This window comes from Salvia hispanica, chromosome 5 (genome assembly GCF_023119035.1).
Source record: "Salvia hispanica cultivar TCC Black 2014 chromosome 5, UniMelb_Shisp_WGS_1.0, whole genome shotgun sequence".
In the NCBI taxonomy this organism is placed as follows: domain Eukaryota; kingdom Viridiplantae; phylum Streptophyta; class Magnoliopsida; order Lamiales; family Lamiaceae; genus Salvia; species Salvia hispanica.
The window spans coordinates 5,175,134-5,194,638 of record NC_062969.1 but is presented as its reverse complement, the minus strand read 5'-3'; the positions used below and the strand labels follow the sequence as shown (position 1 = coordinate 5,194,638).

At 36.9% G+C, this 19,505-nt stretch overlaps 2 protein-coding genes across 9 annotated transcripts; both read left to right on the top strand.

Moving 5' to 3' along the window:
* Positions 1–9,239, top strand: LOC125189110 (coiled-coil domain-containing protein SCD2-like). 2 transcript variants are annotated; one of them, XM_048086321.1, is made up of 17 exons: positions 1–555; positions 2,085–2,260; positions 3,296–3,368; positions 3,556–3,597; positions 3,741–3,803; positions 4,184–4,233; positions 4,303–4,330; positions 4,423–4,497; positions 4,583–4,693; positions 4,791–4,851; positions 5,328–5,441; positions 5,557–5,675; positions 5,839–5,908; positions 6,073–6,114; positions 6,469–6,509; positions 8,053–8,179; positions 8,852–9,239. In XM_048086321.1, exons 1-17 carry the CDS (start codon positions 169–171, stop codon positions 8,974–8,976), a joined length of 1,704 nt encoding a protein of 567 aa, XP_047942278.1. In that variant the 5' UTR covers positions 1–168; the 3' UTR covers positions 8,977–9,239. The 2 variants fall into 2 exon arrangements, with proteins under 2 accessions (XP_047942278.1, XP_047942279.1); XM_048086322.1 differs by having other exon boundaries at positions 426–555; positions 2,089–2,260.
* Positions 9,240–11,630: 2,391 nt separating this feature from the next.
* On the top strand, positions 11,631–19,266 carry LOC125189108 (dual specificity protein phosphatase PHS1). 7 transcript variants are annotated; one of them, XM_048086315.1, is made up of 12 exons: positions 12,305–12,770; positions 13,090–13,167; positions 13,307–13,449; positions 14,471–14,672; positions 15,158–15,334; positions 15,414–15,574; positions 15,937–17,014; positions 17,348–17,494; positions 17,581–17,808; positions 18,098–18,255; positions 18,408–18,773; positions 18,939–19,266. In XM_048086315.1, the coding sequence occupies exons 1-11, from the start codon at positions 12,681–12,683 to the stop codon at positions 18,766–18,768; spliced, it is 2,823 nt and encodes a 940-aa protein (XP_047942272.1). In that variant the 5' UTR covers positions 12,305–12,680; the 3' UTR covers positions 18,769–18,773; positions 18,939–19,266. The 7 variants fall into 7 exon arrangements, with proteins under 7 accessions (XP_047942277.1, XP_047942276.1, XP_047942273.1 ...); XM_048086319.1 differs by lacking the exon at positions 18,939–19,266 and having other exon boundaries at positions 11,632–12,770; positions 18,207–18,255; positions 18,408–18,549; XM_048086316.1 differs by having other exon boundaries at positions 11,638–12,770; positions 17,581–17,674; positions 18,207–18,255; positions 18,408–19,266.
* The last annotated feature ends 239 nt before the right edge of the window (positions 19,267–19,505 follow it).

Genomic DNA, 19,505 nt, shown 5'->3' with positions numbered 1-19,505 from the left:
ATCATTGAAGTCGGTATACAGTACATCAAATTTCCACCCAATTTCTCCAAATCCCGTTCCTATTTCTCCTCGCCTTTGCCATCTTCATTCTTCAGCATAAATTCCATTTCCCCTCAAATCTAGCTGCCCCCACAAAACACGCACCTATACATACAGTCCGAATTTGTAATGAATCGGAAGAGGACCGAGAGTCCGGTCTACGCCCGCCAGTGGAGCGGCGGATCCAGCAGCACCGGTTCCTCCTCGCCTGTCGGCTCTCCGGCTCACCCCCGCTCCAGGCTCCCCCCTTCCGCCGCCGGGATGTCCACCATCAAGCGGACTCAGAACGTCGCCGCAAAGGCCGCGGCGCAGCGCCTGGCGCTCGTCATGGCGTCCAAGACCCCCAATGACGACGATGATGATGAAGACGATGACCTCGGCTTCCGCTTTGCTGCTCCACCGGCGCCGATGTCGGCTTCCAGTAATATTGGTGTTAATCGGAGTGACAGTGGGAGTAATGGCGGCGGCTTCTCCGGAATTTCGCTTACCAGGCCTAATAGATCTCCGTCGCCTTCGGTGAGATTGGATCTCTCTTTCACAGTGCTAAGTCCTTTGAGTTAATTTGGGTTTAATTAATTTTTAGCACTTGGTTGATTTGTTAATTGTAATACTCTCTGTCCATCTCGATCTAAAATTGAAATTGGTTCCTATGTTTTAACGTGAGACATTGCGCTTTCTCTGCTAAGCTTAAATTGTGTTATGCTGTATCTAGTTGGAGCAATTTGGAGTCGTTTAATTTCTGCTACACATCGCTATGGCATAGGGATTAGTTGAGTTGTCGTTCACTGGAAGTGGCTTGATAAAATCAGACCTGCCTTTTCTAATGATCACGGGATTATCTGTAATTTGGAGAAGAAATAGTAGATTTAGATTAGGGTGATTATATGGATAATCGCGAAACCAGCAGGGACCAGACTTTACCATGATTTATGTTAATTGATTCTCTTGGAAATGGTGGATGTAAATTTAATGAAGCCAGCCAAGCTATTCAGAATACCATTTGTGATGGAAACCAATCAAATTATTTAAATATCAACGTTTTCATATATTGGAGGCAAAAAAGTTCTAGAAGATTGTGTTCTAGACAGTCCTTTGCTTGGCTAGAGTTCAGTCATGTTCATTGAACCTCTATATTTCCTGTATTTAACTTTTTTTTTTCCCAGAAGTGTGTTGGAGCATAGTTGCTCAAAGAATTTCCTTGGAAAAATCATAGAAGCAAAACATAACTGGGTCCTTGGACCTTCATGCATTTTATAATTGGGCCCTTGGACTTTCATTTGCTTCAATTTACTTCTTAAATTTGATTGTGTTATAGTTTGGTCCTTGAAATAAGTTTGTTTGAACCCGGTTCTTAAATATTGTAATGGTGGTATAATTGGGTCACATTTATGGGTGGTCATCTGAGGAAGTCAAAGTATGGGGAGTCAATTTGAGTAAATGATGTTTGAGAGCTCAGTCCCTCCATATTAGAAATGACAAACCAGAGTTTTAGGACCCAATTATAAAAATATGAAAGTATAAGGATCTATTAATGCATTTTCCTATATTTAATCAGAACTTTCTTGCATACCCACATTTTCCTTTTCTTCTTTCCCTCTCTTGATGGAAAATAGCGGGACAATGAAACAACTACTTTTGCACATAATGGGGCTGGATTGGATGACAACATGCAGCTAATCAATTATACTACTCAGCTATAGCTTTTGACTTGTTGAACTTTGTGACCTAGGGCCAATATGAATCTTGTTGCAGTTTTGATCCAACAGTGAGGGTGGACTTCAGTCAGCACTTTTTGTACAATTGTACTTGGGCAACAGTTATTTATTCATTTATTGTTCTAACATTGCTGTTATATATCTCAAATACAATCTGCAATACTGTGGTATCTTTGGAGGTTGAATTTCCTGTAATAGCACTTGTAGTATTTGTACATTTAGGTCAGCATGTTCAGTTAAATGAAAGTGGGTGGGGTTTGACAGTGGTTAAGGGGCACTATATTGTTCTCACTCATGGATATATTAAAATTTGGATGGTCTTGTCTGTAGTTAGGTCGGAATTTTATGGACATCAATCCTCCTGTTCGTTCGACATCAGCTGGAAGATCTTCAATGTCTGTCCGTACAGGAACAAATACAGTGGCACCACCAAGTAGATCCTCTTTGAAAACTCCAGTTGCCATACCTCCAATTGAACCCCCTAGTAGCAGGTTAAGAGAAAAGAGGTAAGCTATTCCTTTTACGAGATTTCTGTATATCATCAGACTTTTTATGTTGTTACTAAATGCAATAATTTAACCTGATAACTAATGCTGCTGATGCAGAACAATGACGTGAGAAGTTATGTATATCTAATTACTGAGTTATGCCACATTAAATTTTTGTGCACTGCCCTTTTTTCGTCTAAAAACAAAAAGTTGGTGGTTTAAAGGTTATTGCATTTATATCTGTTTTCCCTTTTTTGTTGAATTTCATGCATGTCCATAATTTAATTCTTATTGAGGCCTATGAGAACATTTTGCCAAAGTTTTTGAATGTTGAATTTGCATCAGAATACCAACCTAGATGATAATTGGTGCTGTATTTTAGTATTTCTTTATTAAAATGAGAAACAATGAAACTTTATCAAATGAGTTGGGAGAAAAATCTTGTCAGCTGGTTTTTGACTTACTTATTTTTAGTTTGAAGTTCTGATTTTTGTTGTCAGTGTGATTTTAAAGTGGTGGAACGACAAAGCAGGTGAAACAATTTTTTAATTGTTTCAGAGCATAATATATTTTCTTTTATTACTCCTTTAGGTCCAATTGTTGCATTTGATCCTTGGTTTGGTTCTACTAAATTGGAGTTAGTGCTGGTACTGATCCCTTAGATATATCAATTCATCATTACATGTATTTATGTTTTCATCCATAGATAGCTAAGAGAGTCCCAATACTTTTTTTATATCCTTTAACCTGTTGCCTACCCACCCTGAATTCTTGTATGTAGCTCTTTCAACTAACTAAGTTAAGTTTCTATTAGAGAGCGAGAGCTAAGCAAGCTGCAGCCCGAATGTCTCATTGTTACCAGGACAGATAGTTCCGATAGTTCTTTTCCCTGATGCTATACATTTCAAACCTTTTTTTTCTCTTTCTATCCATGCTTTCTCAGCATTATGTTTTAGCTGATTACTTTTTTCTCTTGTCACGATTTTTTTGGGGTAATGTTCTTGTTGAATGGCTGATAGTTGAATGATTCTTCTTTGGTGGCTAACAATGCAGATTTGTACCTGATATAGGCCGTGACCTGAAAGGTTCTGAAAATCAGCTAGAGGCTTCTGCACTTCGTGATGAAGTACGTCTTTCATTATATCTGCCTACTTCTGTAATACTAAGATTGCTGATTTGTTATAAAGTAAACCCAATTTATCTGCTGCACACCGTTAAGCTTTCTGGTCAGTGGTTGTACTGTATATTAACTGCAAAAGTCCCATGGTAATATGGTATACTATATGGTTAACTTACATAAATTCGATGTGCAGCTTGATATGTTGCAAGAGGAGAATGAAGTAATCTTAGATAAGGTGAGTTTTTCTAGCTTCTCCTATATATGGAAGTAAATTATATAAAGAAAAGCAAAAAGAAAACATGAATAGCGAAAGAGATATTGAAAGGAGGTTTACTAACAATTTCTCCTGTCTGGCATTATGGCTAATTCTTTCAACAGCTTCGTCACGCGGATGAAAAGCGTGAAGAAGCAGAGGCTAGAGCCAGAGAGTTAGAGAAACAGGTTAGTGTTACACTCTAAATCCCTTTTCCGAAGACATAGCTTTAAACTCAGTATTGGTGTTTGGTATGTCAGAACATAGAGATGAAAATAACCCTGCTCCTTGCCCTTATTGAATGCCTCCTGGTTCCAATTTCATTGAGTCTGGATTTTAAATACTGAAACTATTAAACCAGTCTTGTTATTTGGATGCAGTAATCCATAGCTGTTTAGTTCAACTCTTTATTTCAGGTCATTTTTGTAATTTACTGTTTTTGTTCGATGAGTAATGTGCCCATTTCTGGGGGCACCAGTTTTGGTCATTATACCGGGTTCTTATGCTAGTCTTCATCTCAAATCCATGTTTTCAGTATTTATTTTGACTTTCTGAACGAAACTTTTAGGTAGCTTCCCTGGGGGAAGGTGTATCCTTGGAAGCTAAACTATTAAGCCGGTAAGTTTCTATTATGTAGCTGTATCTCAAGCTATTTAGCGTTGCTCCTGATGAGTTAATCACTTTCAGGAAGGAAGCAGCTCTTCAAAAAAGAGAGGTATGTGTACATACAAAAATCTATATTATAAGTCAATTTATTTATACTGATATGGTAAACCAAATGGCTTTCTCATTATGATTTCACCGCAGGCTGCTTTGAAAGCAGCAAAACAGACAAAAGACGCAAGGGATGGAGAGCTTGCAGGTCTCCGTGCCGAACTTGAGGTACTTATGTAGTTATGTGTTTCTTTGGCCTTCTACTTTTCACAAGTTTGCATTCTGATAATGTTCATTATAAATACTTGATCAGAACGTGAAAGAGGAGACTGCCACTGTTGTAGAACAGCTCCATGAAGCTGAATCTGAAGCAAATGCTCTCAAAACAATGACACAAAGGATGATTTTGACACATGAGGAGATGGTTGTCCTTTCAATTAATTTAGAATTAATGAAAATCTCAGAAACTGTCTTAATGAGTCCTAACTTACAATATTTTGCTTTTGGGTGTTTGTTTCCAGGAAGAAGTTGTTCTGAAGAGATGTTGGCTTGCTCGTTATTGGGGTTTAGCTTCAAATTATGGTAATATTACTGAATTATCATTTGTTCCATGGGTGCAGGGGAGGGAGGGGATGACAAATTATAATGCTACAAGCTAGATGTTGCATGTTACATTATCCAGATCCGGCCTAGGAACTACATAATGATACTCCAATTACAGAAAATAGTGCAATTTTCCCACTTTTTTTCGTCCATGGAAACTTTCTCAACACGTTTTTTATTTCTCTCTCTCTCTCCCTCCTACTTTATCCACCTTTTCTCTATCTCTCTCCCACTTCTCTAATTGTGCATTAAAACTCGTGCCGTCCACAAATGACTATTTTCTATGGACGAGGGTGTACAAATTTCTCTTTTATGTGGTTATAATAACCACATAGTATTTTTAGAGGTCAATATTGCATCTGGAAAGCATTTCATTATTGTATTGGTTTCATATTTGTCATTATAAAAGAGCTGATTGACCTTAAGCTTTCTTTCTTTACTTCTTTCCACTACAGGTATATGTGCAGATATAGCTGTTTCCAAGCATGAGCACTGGTCATCTCTAGCTCCACTGCCCTTTGAGGTTGTTATATCAGCTGGACAGAAGGCGAAAGAGGATTCCTGGGATGGTTGGGCTTCTACATGATAATACTCAATACTCCATGTTATAATTGTTAGTCTGGAGTTTCATGTGGTCTTGTCATCTGCAACTAAGCAAGCTTCCATTTGTTGACATTTGAGCAGGTGGGGATGATTCAGATCGAAGCAAACTTGCTCGAGATTTGAATGATCTAACTGGGGAAGGAAATATAGAGAGCATGCTTTCTGTTGAGATGGGTCTAAGGGAATTAGCCTCGTTAAAGGTTCTCTAATTTTTTATTTTTTTATTCTCATGAATTTGGTTTAAGTATCTTCCTTATACTGTTCATTTTATTGTTCTGTATATATTGTCTCTCAAATGCTGTCTGTGGTGAGGATCTCACTATTTGGGTTGCTCCATTCCTCATTCATTCGTCTTATTTGAAGGTTGAGGATGCTGTTGTGCTGATGATGGCACAGAAAAGACAATCAGCCTTAGTTCGCCAATCTCTCTCAGGTATTGCCCAGAATTTTAGTCTCCCTCTAGCCCATAACTGTCATGCATGTAGTCTGCAGAAAGTTACATATATTTTTGCAACTCATTCATGCAATTTTGTGGGTTAGCTATTATTATAGTTTGCTTGTAAGTTGTAACACAGTCTTTTCTCTGCCACATTACAGATCCTAAATCATCTGGTGATCCCAAGTACATGGAAGCATTCGGTAAGAAACTTGCTTGTTGTATCCACCTTGCTATGATTTATAGGACTATCGTACTTCTGTTAACTTATTTCATTCTTGGACAAGGTCTTGATCTAATGTGATGTCTGCCTTTTGTTTCCAAGTGATTAGACATGTAAATTATTCCAGCTAATTATTTTTTGCACTTAAGAGTTATTCTCTTTCTGCTACTGTTTAGATATACTTGATGCAAAGTGAAGTTGACATTAAGTTATACTCTTTTTTTTTTTTTGCTTTTCGCCAGCATATTTTGTAGATTTCATCTGACATGTTATTTTCCTTCACATTTAAATTATTATTTACCCAAAATCTAAATGCCTACATATTTTTCTCCAGAGTTGAGTGAAGAGGAATGCGATGATGTTCTTTTCAAAGAGGTCTGTTATTTTGTTCTCTCTCATTTTATTTGTTACTGTTACTGCTTGAGGAAACTGGAATAATCTGTATGTGGAGGAATAACTTTTTTCATGAGGATAGAGTTGAATATAGGATAAGAAAGTTGTAATCTTTAATGCACAATTTTCTAACTTCCTCTACAGTCCCTCGTATTTTCTTAAGTAGTTTTGCAATTTGCTACTAGAATTTGCCATGTTCCCCACTCTCATTCATTGTTCCTTGGCTGTTAAAAATAGCATCTCAAGTAACTGGTACTGATCTAACATTCTTTGGCCTTGTGGGACTATGCTATGTGGTCAGTTTGTAGTTTCTGGTTGGGCAGAGAGGACTGTCGGAGAAAACGTTTGATGACTAATTGGGGTGGGTGGTGGGGGGATTGATCACAATGTTAGGGACTCCTGGGAAGTACAAAGTAAATATTAGTATATAATTAATGGGTAAGTTGTGGGAGAGTCGACAATGAATGGGTTTGTTCTATTTTGGTTATGCATAATGGGTACATGTATGTAAAATGACAATGATAGAGGATTTTTTAGTTCTATGGATGCTATAAATAGAGGTAATATGGCAATGGTTTGCTCTGTGTGTGTAGGGTAGGGATCTAGTGAAAATTGGATTTTTCATGATAAATGAGAATAACGAACTAGTAGTACATAAAATCAATGAACACTGAGATGAATAAAATAAATAATTATAATGTTTTCAATTTTCACCCCTCCAGGATTCAAACCAAGGGGTGCTGCATTGCATATTTGCATGCACCATAGATCTTTGTCACCAAAGGGCTGAAAATGATTCTCAATACTCACCTAGATATAGCATCCTCACTTGATCCCTTTCCTATATATGTAGGGATAGGATCAGGTAGATCCCAAATCCCAATCCTCCGAGAGTACTGAAGTACCCATGCATTTTTCTGTATAAAACAATGCATTATACATAATCATACATCTTTTATTAATACGATGTATGCTTATGTATAGTAATGCATTTATGCACTTTCTGATCCATATATGTATTTTTGTGTTCAACCACATTTTTGAATTCATACATGCACAATCACATTAGTTAACACATCTCTCTCTCTCCCTCTCTATGTATATATATATATATATATTATATTTAAATGTGTGCGTGTGTGCGTTAGAGTAAAGGTGATAGAGATAAATAAAGGACAAAGAACATAAAGATTCATAAATAATCAAAAGGGAAAACAGAGCAAAACCTCCTTTTGCGAGACCCTACTCGAAGATGCTGTCCCAAACTCCACGCAGTGAGGCCTAGAATGGATGTTGTTTTGGAATAATACCCACAATGATCCTAACCTTAACTCACTAATAACTATTTAAAGACTTAAAACCCTCACGAAAGCCTGATCTATTCTTTATTTTAACCCTAAATTACTTAGCCCTGCATAACTAAATAGGAGTAGTAAAGGAAATAAGAGATAACTAATAATAAAAACATCGAATAATACACGGTATCAGTTTGTGTGTCTTGTCTAACATTGTTGTCTGTTTATAGGCTTGGCTTACATATTTCTGGAGAAGGGCAAAAGTGCATGATGTTGAGGAAGATATTGCGGAAGAGAGACTTCAGTTATGGATAAGTCGGAGTGGGAAAACCCCAACGTCACATGATGCTGTTGACGGTAATCATAGTTTAATCTTCTATCATGTTTTTCCTTGCTTGTTAGTGTAGTTTACCATTTTGTGATCTACTTTTATGCCATAGTATGTCATAAGATTAGATTACATATAGAGGACCGTGACAGGCAGCTTCCATGTCTGTCTTTATCGTTATGTTGTTTATCTGTTAAAAATTTCTTTCACCCAAAGTGATTTTTCCTCTGTATATAAGTAGGTTTTTTTTAACTGAAATGGTAGATATATTATATTTCATTAAAAAAAAAATTATCTGAAGGGCCTCATTCACATCTTCACCCTTGTACCTTTAATGCTGCATCTTGAAAAAAACCCCTTGTACATATATCTGCCATTAAACCTTGCTAGTAAATTTACAACCTTCCAGTTATGATTTGGAAAATATTGTCATTTTGCCCTCAACTTTTTTCCTTAAACTCTTGCAATGCATCTTCATAATTGTACCTATATAATGTCAAGTTTTTACATATATCGATCATGTTCTCTGAAGCTCTATTGCAAAAGGAAAATGCTCATTTTTATGAAAAGCTTTTTTCAATGACTGCTATCCATGTCCTTTCTTCCTTAAGTTTGATGAAGTAAAACAGTCTGCAATTAATTGTGCAAGGTCACATTATCAGTGTAATATGTTTACGGATTTAATATTTGTGGAACCACAGTTGAAAGAGGTCTAATAGAGCTGAGGAAGTTGGGAATTGAACAGCAACTGTGGGAGGCATCTAGGAAGGAAATTGGACAACCTTCGTTAGCCAATGGCAGTCATCCTCATGAATCAGATGCCTAATCGGTATGCTATTAGATGTGTATGTTCTCCCAAAATACATTTGTTTTCTTTTTTTTACTTTTTTTGTGTATCTACAGATTTTCGTATACATATATTGGTAGTTTGTGTTGGCCTTAGGAATTTAAAACCAAAGGTTTTTAAGTTGAGAAGTTGTAAAGCCATTTGTATCATATAGAATTTCATTGGTTGAATTGAGAATGAGGCCGAAAGCGTTGTATTTGAATGTTATTGATTTCCAACTTAAAGGAGCTAGACTTTGTGAATTCTTTGCACAAATAATTATCATAAAAAATTATGGCTATTATTTAGCGGAGGATATAAAAAATGAAGAATGGAATAGGTAATACGGGAAGTTTACCCCATCGTCAGCATCACCTTCGACATCTATTATTCGTTCTCAGTTGATATGGCTGTGAAGTTCTACGTTGTCATTTCAAAATTTGATTATTCCAATGAAATATTTACGCTCGTAAAGTGAACTAGCATTCTTTATGAATCATTGTGAATATAAATGAAGAAAATCAAAGTGAAATAGCATTTTTTTCCCTGGGATACAAACCGACTTTCCTTGGAGTAGGAAGACCTTGTCTTGAATTCTGATTTTTCATCTTAAACTCATGACAAAGAAGGAATTAGAAGGGGGAAGAATGATGAACGTGTTTGGTATGCATACGATACGACATGGCATTTGAAACATTCCTTTGATTTCAGACTTACTATATGTGAAGGAAATACAGTACTTCAAACGAATTAGCCTTTGGAATAATCACTTGAAGATGGTGTTAATAATGAAACCAATGTCTTGGATAACATATAACTTAAAGTATCAGTAAATTAAAGAATTCAGACCGCGCTCTATATATACTAGCAAAATTCTAATCAGGTTTTATATAAAACACACATTTTCTGCACATTGCCTATATTTTTTGTCCTTTTTCTAATTAAAAAAGATTCTTTTCTTAGGGACAACATAAAATAGAAAAAAATTATTCAGACATACTAAAATTATACTGTCAACATATAAACATGTGAAACGCCATCTACTATCACTTGATTCACTTCTCCGTTTTATTTGTTATGACCCAACCTACACACAGATAAGAACTCGGTAAACACTGAAATATAAATTATAGTATAATGCTAGAGGAAAAAGAGAAGTGAGAAATTACAAGATGAGATGTGTAGTGGAATTTGATTTTTGAGAAAAAAGGTTGTGAAATCTCAATTTGGAGAAAAAAACGCTAGAATGAGATAATTGGGTAGATGATATTGTCTTAGATAAAAATAGCTGTGCAGATGGAATTTTGGCTCGATATTGTTAGAGAATCATGATATGTGAAGAAGGAGAAATTTCGGAAAAAATGATTAATTTCGCTTACCTTTCGAAATTTAGGATTAATTTCGCTGACCTTTCAAAATATGGGATCAAGGCATGCGGATTTTTCGGAATAAAGGATTTTTGATTTTTTCCTCTTTTTCTTATCATTTTTCATATTATTTCACTCATCATATTTATGAATTGACATAATTATCCACCTTATTTAAATCTCAATTCATTAATTCTTCGACCAAAAATCCAAAATACTACTCTACGCTTCTGAATACTCCATATGAAAACAAAATAAAAATTCTGAAAACAAAAAAAGGATTCACACTTTAGAAAACAAAATCTTCTGCCCACCCTCCTCCTCTCCTCCCTTCGGCGCCTCCACCTTCCTCCTCCTTCTCCTCCACCGCGTATATGATACTTTTATATGTTCGCAATTATATTTGATGCAGCACTTTTGTTTGTTTGCATCTGCTCACAGACACTCTCTCTCATATTTTAATTTTGTAGGATTTACTTTTCCTTCTCCTGCAATACGTTTTTCTAACACATAATTTCTTTAATCAAAATCTAATAGCAGCAGTTCATTCCATTTAGGATAAATTTTCCAACTTTTCTGAAAAAAAAAATCTAATCTGAATAGAAACAAAGAAATGGAAGTAGATTATCCATGTGTCCGTAAGTGTATTTATTTTTGTTTTCAGAATTTTAGAACAGTTTTAACGATGGGTAGAAGAATTAAAGAATTGGGGTTAAATTTTATGTGGGTAATTTGGTCAACTTATAAATGTTAGGAATGAAATAATCATTAAAAAGAAGAGAAAATGCATAAAAATTCGAAAATCCCTTATTTTGAAAAATTCGCATGCCTCGGACCCATATTACAAAAGGTCAGCGAAATTAATCTCTCATTTCGAAAGGTTAGCGTATTCAATCCCTTTTTCTGAATTCTTTCGTAAAGAAGTACTATAGTATATAATTACACGTTATAAAAGGAATTTAGAAATTATTTAAAACTGAAATATCAAAAGAAAAAAAAAAGAGTAAAGGCCAAAATTGGTCCTGAACATATGATCATTTTACGTTTTGTTGTCCTAAACATTATCTTTTGGATATTTTGGTCCTGAACATATGGAAATTTGATCATTTTGGTCTTCCGTCAACATTTCCGTTAAAAACTAACGGTCAACGGATTTAATCCCGATTTTGACCAAATTAAACTTTTAATTCTGATTTTTTACTCCCTAATTAATTTTCTAATTATTTTATAAATATTCTTTCAAAATTAGAGGTCGGAGGTTTCCCTTTTCTGACTAAGTTCGCCAGAAACCAGCCTCGAAGAATTTATTCAGCATCTCTTACTCAAGCTCAATCACCTCTGCGTTCTCGTACGGCGACGAATCGAAGGCGGTGGAGACGCTCCTGCTGCTTTCGGAGCTGCCAAGCTGGAAGAAGTAGTCACCGTCGTCGTCATCTTCTAAATTAAGCCCATTTAAATCGTCGAATCCTCGGTAAACAGCGGTGAATTATTTGTTCTTGTCAATTTCTCCCAATCTGGAGATCTGCAGATTTGAGATGGTTATCCGGAATCGAAAAATCAACACTTGTGCAGCTAGGAGCTTCAACGACCCAATTGATCGATACCAATCTTTATCAATCAAAAAATGCCTCTCCAAACCCTCCCAATATCTCTCCAGTTTCCCGCATGGGCAGCAGCAGTCCACCGTCGCGCAATCCGTCGTTGCTCCACCCGGCCATCTCCACCCTCCTCCGCCTCATTCCGCCGCACGATGAGAAGTCGCTGTCAAGCAGCGGCTGCCGCGACGACGCCGGGGGCAGCCTAAATTGTCTCGTCATTTTTGTTGGAATCAGTATTCAAATTTCTCAATTGAAATCCCCTCTTTGATCTCCTCCTTCCTTCACCAAACAAATCCAGATAACTGTACATTCAATTAGAATTATTTTATAATTAGGGAGTAAAAAATATAATTTGATCAAAATCGGATGTTGACCGTTAATTTTTAACGGAACAGTTAGTTTAGGACCAAAATGATCAAATTTTCATTGTTCAGAACCGATTAAAAAAATGATGACAAAAACGGTCGCTCAAGCTTTGCTATCGTTTTGAGCGTTCTGCAGAGCAATCCTCCCTTTTTAGATATTTTTTGGAATTTGAGTTTTCTATTTCGATCATAATAAATCCAGAAAAAGTAGTGTGAACTGTGAAGTGGAGTATAAGTAACCGCCCACCATCGCCGCCTGCCGGAATCTAGTACTATAAAATAACTGCTGCCATCAGTGTCCGAGTCTTCACCGTCAACGCCGACTAGCCAAAAATAGCCGCTAGATCCACTAATTTTGAAAACCCAAATTTCTCATGGCTTCTCACTCCAATTCCTCACCACCAAAGGAGAGAGATGGAATGGCCGCTGATGATCAAAAGGACGAAACACGATTCAATTATCATGTATTCCCTCTCTCTCTCCCTACACCTTTTTCTCCACGTCACTTTTCACCATTCAAATCATTACACACACTACCCGAAAAGCTTGCTACATTGATTTATCAATATGCATTCTGTATAAACAATCAAGTTGTTACATACACAGATTATAATAATTTACATATATGCTTTTTATCTATTAATCACTGCTTGGATCTGGAAATCACTGCCTTTGTACCTCAAATTCAATAAATTTTAGGGCAATTTGTATGGAAAGGGATTTTGTTTCAGCGGTATATGTGGACCTCGATTCACATTGATATATATATATATGTATATGCAGAAAGAGGAGGAAGACAGAGAGATTGATCTGGCAGGCACCGAGCCTGAAACCCCCTTGCCCCTTACTGTCACTTCAAGGGTAAATCTCTCTCCCTCTCTCTGGCTCGCTTGCTCTCTGTTTAGTTGTCTCTTTTTGTTCTCTGTTACTTTAATACCATTTCATTCCGTGAAAATTGGTACGATGGTTTCGGCTTGAAATGAAATGTTTCGATATGCAGGTACTGTATATGTTAGGGGATATTACAGCAGGTCCTGCTTATAGGTTTGCACAATGGCTTGAGCTTGTTCGCAAGCGCAGCAGTAAGTATCGGGCCTCAGGGTTTCCTCACCGGCCTCATCACACTGAGAGCATGCCCTTAAGGTTTGTCACGATGCTGCTGTGTTTGATTTTGTTGATGGATATATGACTGCTGGAAAATTGTTTGTTCAAGTGCAATCACTCGCTAGCAAGTGTACTTGCAAATAGAATACTACTATCAACTAGTATGATTGTTTGCTAGTTTAAATTAAATTTGATTTTTGAATCCAGCGTGTGCGCATGCAATCTTTCTAATGATAGGCTCTTTCTTCAAGTTGTCAGCCTTGTGCTTTTATGTAGCTGTTCTCATTTGTTCACGGTATATCCATCTGTTGGCTTCCTATTCTCTTGATATATCTAGGATTCACTGAATGTAAAGGATGGATCCTGGTGACTGGAATTTTCGACGGATGTGCACCAACTTATTTTAGGTATAAATAGTTGTTGTTTTGGATAAGATATAAATCTTGAAACTGTTGTTGGTCAATTTCTGTATCCTCTGTAATCTCATTATATATATCTTCACCTAGGATGAAGTATAAAAAAGTGGTTATCATGGTAATGAGTTGAGATAACCAAGCTAGCCTATGTAGAAGAGTGCTGTTGGAAATCTGCATCTTCTGTGAACGATGGAGCAACATGTTTGACCCAAACAATGCTAAAATATAAATTATTGTCAAAATACTTGTTGACATCAAATACTCCCTCCGTCCCGCAATAGGAGTCCTATTTAGTTATGGCACGGGTTTTAAGAAATGTAAAGAAAAGTGTGTTGAGTAAGTTAGTGGAATATGAGTCCGACTTGTATGTATGAGTTTTATAATAAAATGTGAGTGGAATAAGTTCGTGGAATATGGGGCCTACTTACCATTTATGGTAAAAGTGAAACATGATTCTTATTGTGGGACGAACCGAAATGGCAAAATAAGACTGTTTATTGCGGGACGGAGGGAGTACTATTCACAAGATTTTCCACTCTTTGAATGTTTCCAAATAATAATAAGACTACACTTATAATTCATTTTATGCATGGTTAATGATAATTGCTTTTTTTAAACAATTATTGTGAATGGTTTTCTTTCAGTTTAGAAGAATATAACGTTGATTTAAAAACATCCCCACCTGAGCAAGCCACAGAAATCAGCTTGTGGGACAGACTTGGTAAATCTGACATGTTAGACATTGATTCAAGCTCCTTCTCCTGGAACACACTTTCTTCGCTTCACCATACGGAGCATAGCAGCAGTACAGAGCAGTCTGAGGATGAAATGACCAGACCACTGGAGGTTTGTCTTTGTCAAGAAAAAACATAAACTGATTGCTCTTTTTGGTGGTTATTGTATTTGTATCTGATGTTTCTATAAATGCTTTTGGTGTAGTTGTATCTCAGGAATTTCATTTTACATCTTACTGTTGGCTCAGTGTGCAGTTTGTTCTCCATTTCTGTAAATAAATTATGCCAGGAAATCCACACAGTATGTATTTTTGTTGTATAACATGGAGTAGCATTCCTTGTCCTTGATGATTTAGTATCCATAAGATAACCAATACCTATAGGTATCCCATTTTAATAGTACTTTCTTTTTTTTTACTCTCTATATGTCAATTAAATATAGGAACAAACACTATCAAAACTTATGATTTACTGCTAGAAGATCTATTACTTTATGTAAATTATAGCTTTGTAACTTTCAATGTGTTATCTTTTCATATAACTATTTTACGTTTTCATTGCCTTTCTAATGATTATTCTGCTATTTCGTTGGGTCAGGTCACCGTTAATTCTGGCGGAGTTGTTTTTTTCGCGCTATTTAACCAACCAGAACATGATGAGTCTTCTCCCAAGGAAGCTGCGGCAGTCATAAAATTTGCATCATCAAGGATGGCTACCCAATCGGAGAGACTTGGCTATGAATTTGCTAAGTGGCTAGGTGTCAAAACTCCACAAGTACCTCCTTGCTTCCATTACTCCTTAATCCTACATGTGAAACAAAAATTTATACTTGTCAGACACTGTACAAATGCAGGCTAGGGTCATTCATAATGCCAGCCCTGAATGGCAGCAAATAAAGGAAGCTGCAGAAAAAGCAAAAGATTCTGCCGTTGCAGAAGGGGATGAAATTGGTGAAATGACTTGTTCAGAACTTCTGGAAGCTCTTGAGCTTAGTCGCTGCCTTCTGGTGATGAAGTACGTTTAGAAATGTCAATTGCTATGGTGCATCTAGTTATTTATAAGCTCTGCTTCTTATTAAAACTGGCATATTGGTGACCCTATTTCAGAGCACAGGGTTTCTGCATTTAATGCAACTGTTATTGGGTGATACAAATGTTATTTATATAAATGCTTTCTGCAGTAAAAGATTTCTAGGGAGAATGATGACTTAGAAATCAAAATCTTATTTAAAAAGTATTTTCTGTAAGATACTGCATGTGAGTATAAATCTCACACAGTTTTCTGGTAATACACCACTTTATAGTAGCCGATGCATAAATGAGAGAGCATGGATCTTTGATGATACTTAGCATATACCATTTGTGATGACGTTGCAGTTATGTCCATGGATCTCCGTTATTGGAAACCTCAAATGCTTTTGAGTCACGAGAAGTTGCAGAAAAGACTGGATCAGCGCTTGGCAGGATTTTGATGTTAGACCTTGTTATTAGAAATGAAGATCGCCTTCCTTGTCGCCATCTCAGGTGGCGTGGAAACACAGCAAATTTGCTGTGGGCTGAAAAAGCTGCTGGCGCAAATATGGATGCGCTAGAGTTGGCTTTCGATTCAGCAATCAATAGATATAGACCAAAAGTTATTCGGGCACTTCAAAAGGAAAGAAGAGCAACTTCCATAGACAGTAGTAGACTAAGCCCTCCGCAACCTGCATTGGTATCGCAGAGTTCTGATGTTTCTGATATTCTAGAATCTCCAAAATCTAGCAATATGAGTGTAAAGAGTCTTTCTTTGAATGAGTCAGGATGTAATGATCTTCATATTCTGGCAATAGACTCTGGGGTACCTCGAAGACCACCAGCTGGAAAACGTACAAATGACCAAGCAAATTACCCTAAGCTAGTTGAGCTCCTCATAAACAGTTCGGAGTACGCATCACAGCTGTTGAATGAAATAACCAGTGGAAAACTGGGGACATCGCCAGAAAATGCTGATGTAACGACTGATATACGGGAATATGAAATGACCTCAGTTGTACAATCATTCAGAAGTGGATTTCGAGCAGCACTCAGGGACTTGCAGGGATTTCATATTTTCCTTCTTACTCTTCACCAGAAACTAGATGGTCTTTTGAGAATTTTTCTCAATATTGTAAATAAATCTACTTGCGGTGATCTTGACAAAGAGGATCTGGTGGTTCCTGAATCACCGTCTCATGCCCACTTTCTACCTTCACCTAGCAGGGATCGGGGCTCCAGTGATAACACTTCAGATGTAAATGAGTCAGAATCACAGAGAGTAGGGCCGAGACAGCCATCTAGCGGATTTAGAGAAAGTTTAGATAGCTGTTCTCCAATATCACGCGACAATTGGCATGGAAAGTCAGGCAGGGGGAGTGGAGAGCCCTTACGTAGCTTGCGATTGACGTCAAAGCTTCGTGACTTCCACAAATTTGCAAAGGTGTGCAACATGTGTAGTAAATGGAGTACAAAAATATTATCTAAATGAGCTATTGTTGTTTTTTAGTCTTTTGTGGCTGAAGACATTTAATTATCATCTATGCTCTCAAATGTTTTTAGTTTGTCATTCATCTATAAGCTGATTATTTCCTTTCCATAACATATTCTCTGGTATCAACTAGAAGTGGCAATATGTTGGAAGATTCATTGCCGTAATGCAGTTGTAGTTTCTGTATCCAAAATTCTTGATAGAACTTTTTAGGAGCTGCATACTTCATGTTGGGTATACTTTTTGCATCTATTTCATTATTGGTTCTTTGCTATTCTCTTTCAGATGGATGCAGAACTAAACAAAGAATTAGAACAGTGGACTGACATGCTTAAGAATGATGCAATTAAACTGTGCCAGGAGAATAATTTCACTACCGGGTTCTTTGAAGGCAGTGATAGCAATTATATGGTTGATGCTTATGAGCTAAAGGTGTGATTTGAAGAGCTAGTGCATGATTGATATTGATAACACTCTTCGTCTTTCCTTGGAAGTAATCTAGGGTTTTTAATTATCAGGTCAGGCTCGAGCACATTCTTGAGAGAATAGGATTAATATCTGAAGCAGCAAACACGGAAAAACCATCACCAATATCAGGCAGTCTGTTTATCGGTGGGGCACTCGCTGCTAGATCTGTGTACACTCTGCAGCTTTTGGGGATTACACATATTTTATGTCTGTGCTCGAATGAAATTGGACAGGCAGATTCTCAGTTTCCTGATTTATTTGAATACAAAAACTTTTCAGTAAGTAGTGCCTACACATTTTTTCTTGATTTTTCATACATATAACTCTTATATGATCCAGGATTTTGCTCTTCCACTAAGAAAATTATCAAATGCTGGACAATAATACCCTCTTGAACAAGAACATCTTCATTTAATCATGTAGCTTGTGTTCAGAAACTAAAGGAGTAATCAAGTTAAATCTCAGTTTATTGATTACTTTATCCTTTTTATTAAAAAAACCTTTATCGTATCTTTGTCGAGTTGTCTCAGTTAGAGTTTCTTGATCCTGACTCATCTCTGTCCCCAGATATGTGATCATGAAAATGCTAACATCAGTGATATTTTCCAAGAAGCTCATGATTTCATCAATCATGTTGAGAAAATGGGTGGTAAAGTGTTGGTTCATTGCTTTGAAGGGAAGAGTAGGAGCGCAACACTGATTCTCGCTTATCTGATGCTCAGAAAGTAAGTTCACAGTAGCATCTGTAATTCAGAAAACAAAGAAGATAGTTCATTCAGCAATGAACTATGCCATCTTTGGCATTCCATTGCTTGGAAATGTAATATTTATCCTGTCCTTCCCTATGAAATTCAACTTGAAGTTTTGTCTATTGCAGAAACTTTACTCTATCACAAGCGTGGAATGCGCTGAAACGAGCTCATCGCAGAGCCCAGCCTAATGATGGGTTTGCGAGGATTCTGTTGGACTTGGACCAAAAGTTGCACGGAAAAGTCTCAATGGAATGGCAACATCGCAGACCGATGATGAAGGTGTGTCCGATCTGTGGGAAGAACGCTGGACTGAGTAGCAGCTCTTTGAAACTTCATTTACAGAAGGTGCACAAGAAACTATCATCAGGCAGTGTCGACAGTGCCATGACAATGGAGATACAGAAGGCACTCGATGCACTCAAGATAAGTCGAGGTGGAAGTGTCAGCCCAACCCAAAGACAATCTCCCTCAATGACCGAAGAATAAACAAGGTTTACATACATTGTTTCTTTTATTTATCTCGGCACTTATTCAAGAAAGAACTTTGGTGTGCTGTGCTTTCTTTCATTTCATATTGAGTGTGCAATACAAAGTCACTATGTAGACTACTAATACATGCCTGCTAATGCTACCCAAGACTAATCGAGTGAACACAGGTCGTGAAGCCATGACTTCTGACCAAGTCCAGTCTTGACAAGTCTGGTTCTGAATGATAGGGTTCTGAGTTGAGCAGCTCATGTATCATTTGTTCTACTTCGAATGTTCTGCTTGTGAATTCTGAGTAAGATCAAATACAGACTTGTTCTCTGAGGACTCTGATCCTTCATTCGTAGTTGGGTTGGGTTGGGTTGGCAAATGTTGATATCAGTCCCTGCCACAAATTATGCACAATATTGTGCTCAAGACCAGGTGGCGTTGTTTCTGAAATGTACTTCACTTTGAATTTATGAAAAATGTCATGATGTTTAATTTTTTTTCTGTTAACTTATTACACGTACTCGTGGACGAAGGAAGCAATATTTTACAATTTTGGTCCAAGTTTATGTTTGTTAGTTTTGGATCACTATACACTATGAATTGGTCCATTCTTTGCCAAAGATTTAGGGAGTTTTTAAATTTTGACAGTCGAAGAGATTTTGAACTATGACCGACTTAAAACACCTAGCACTTACACTATCAATTAAACACTAGTACTTAATTACTATTAATATTTTTTATTTTAT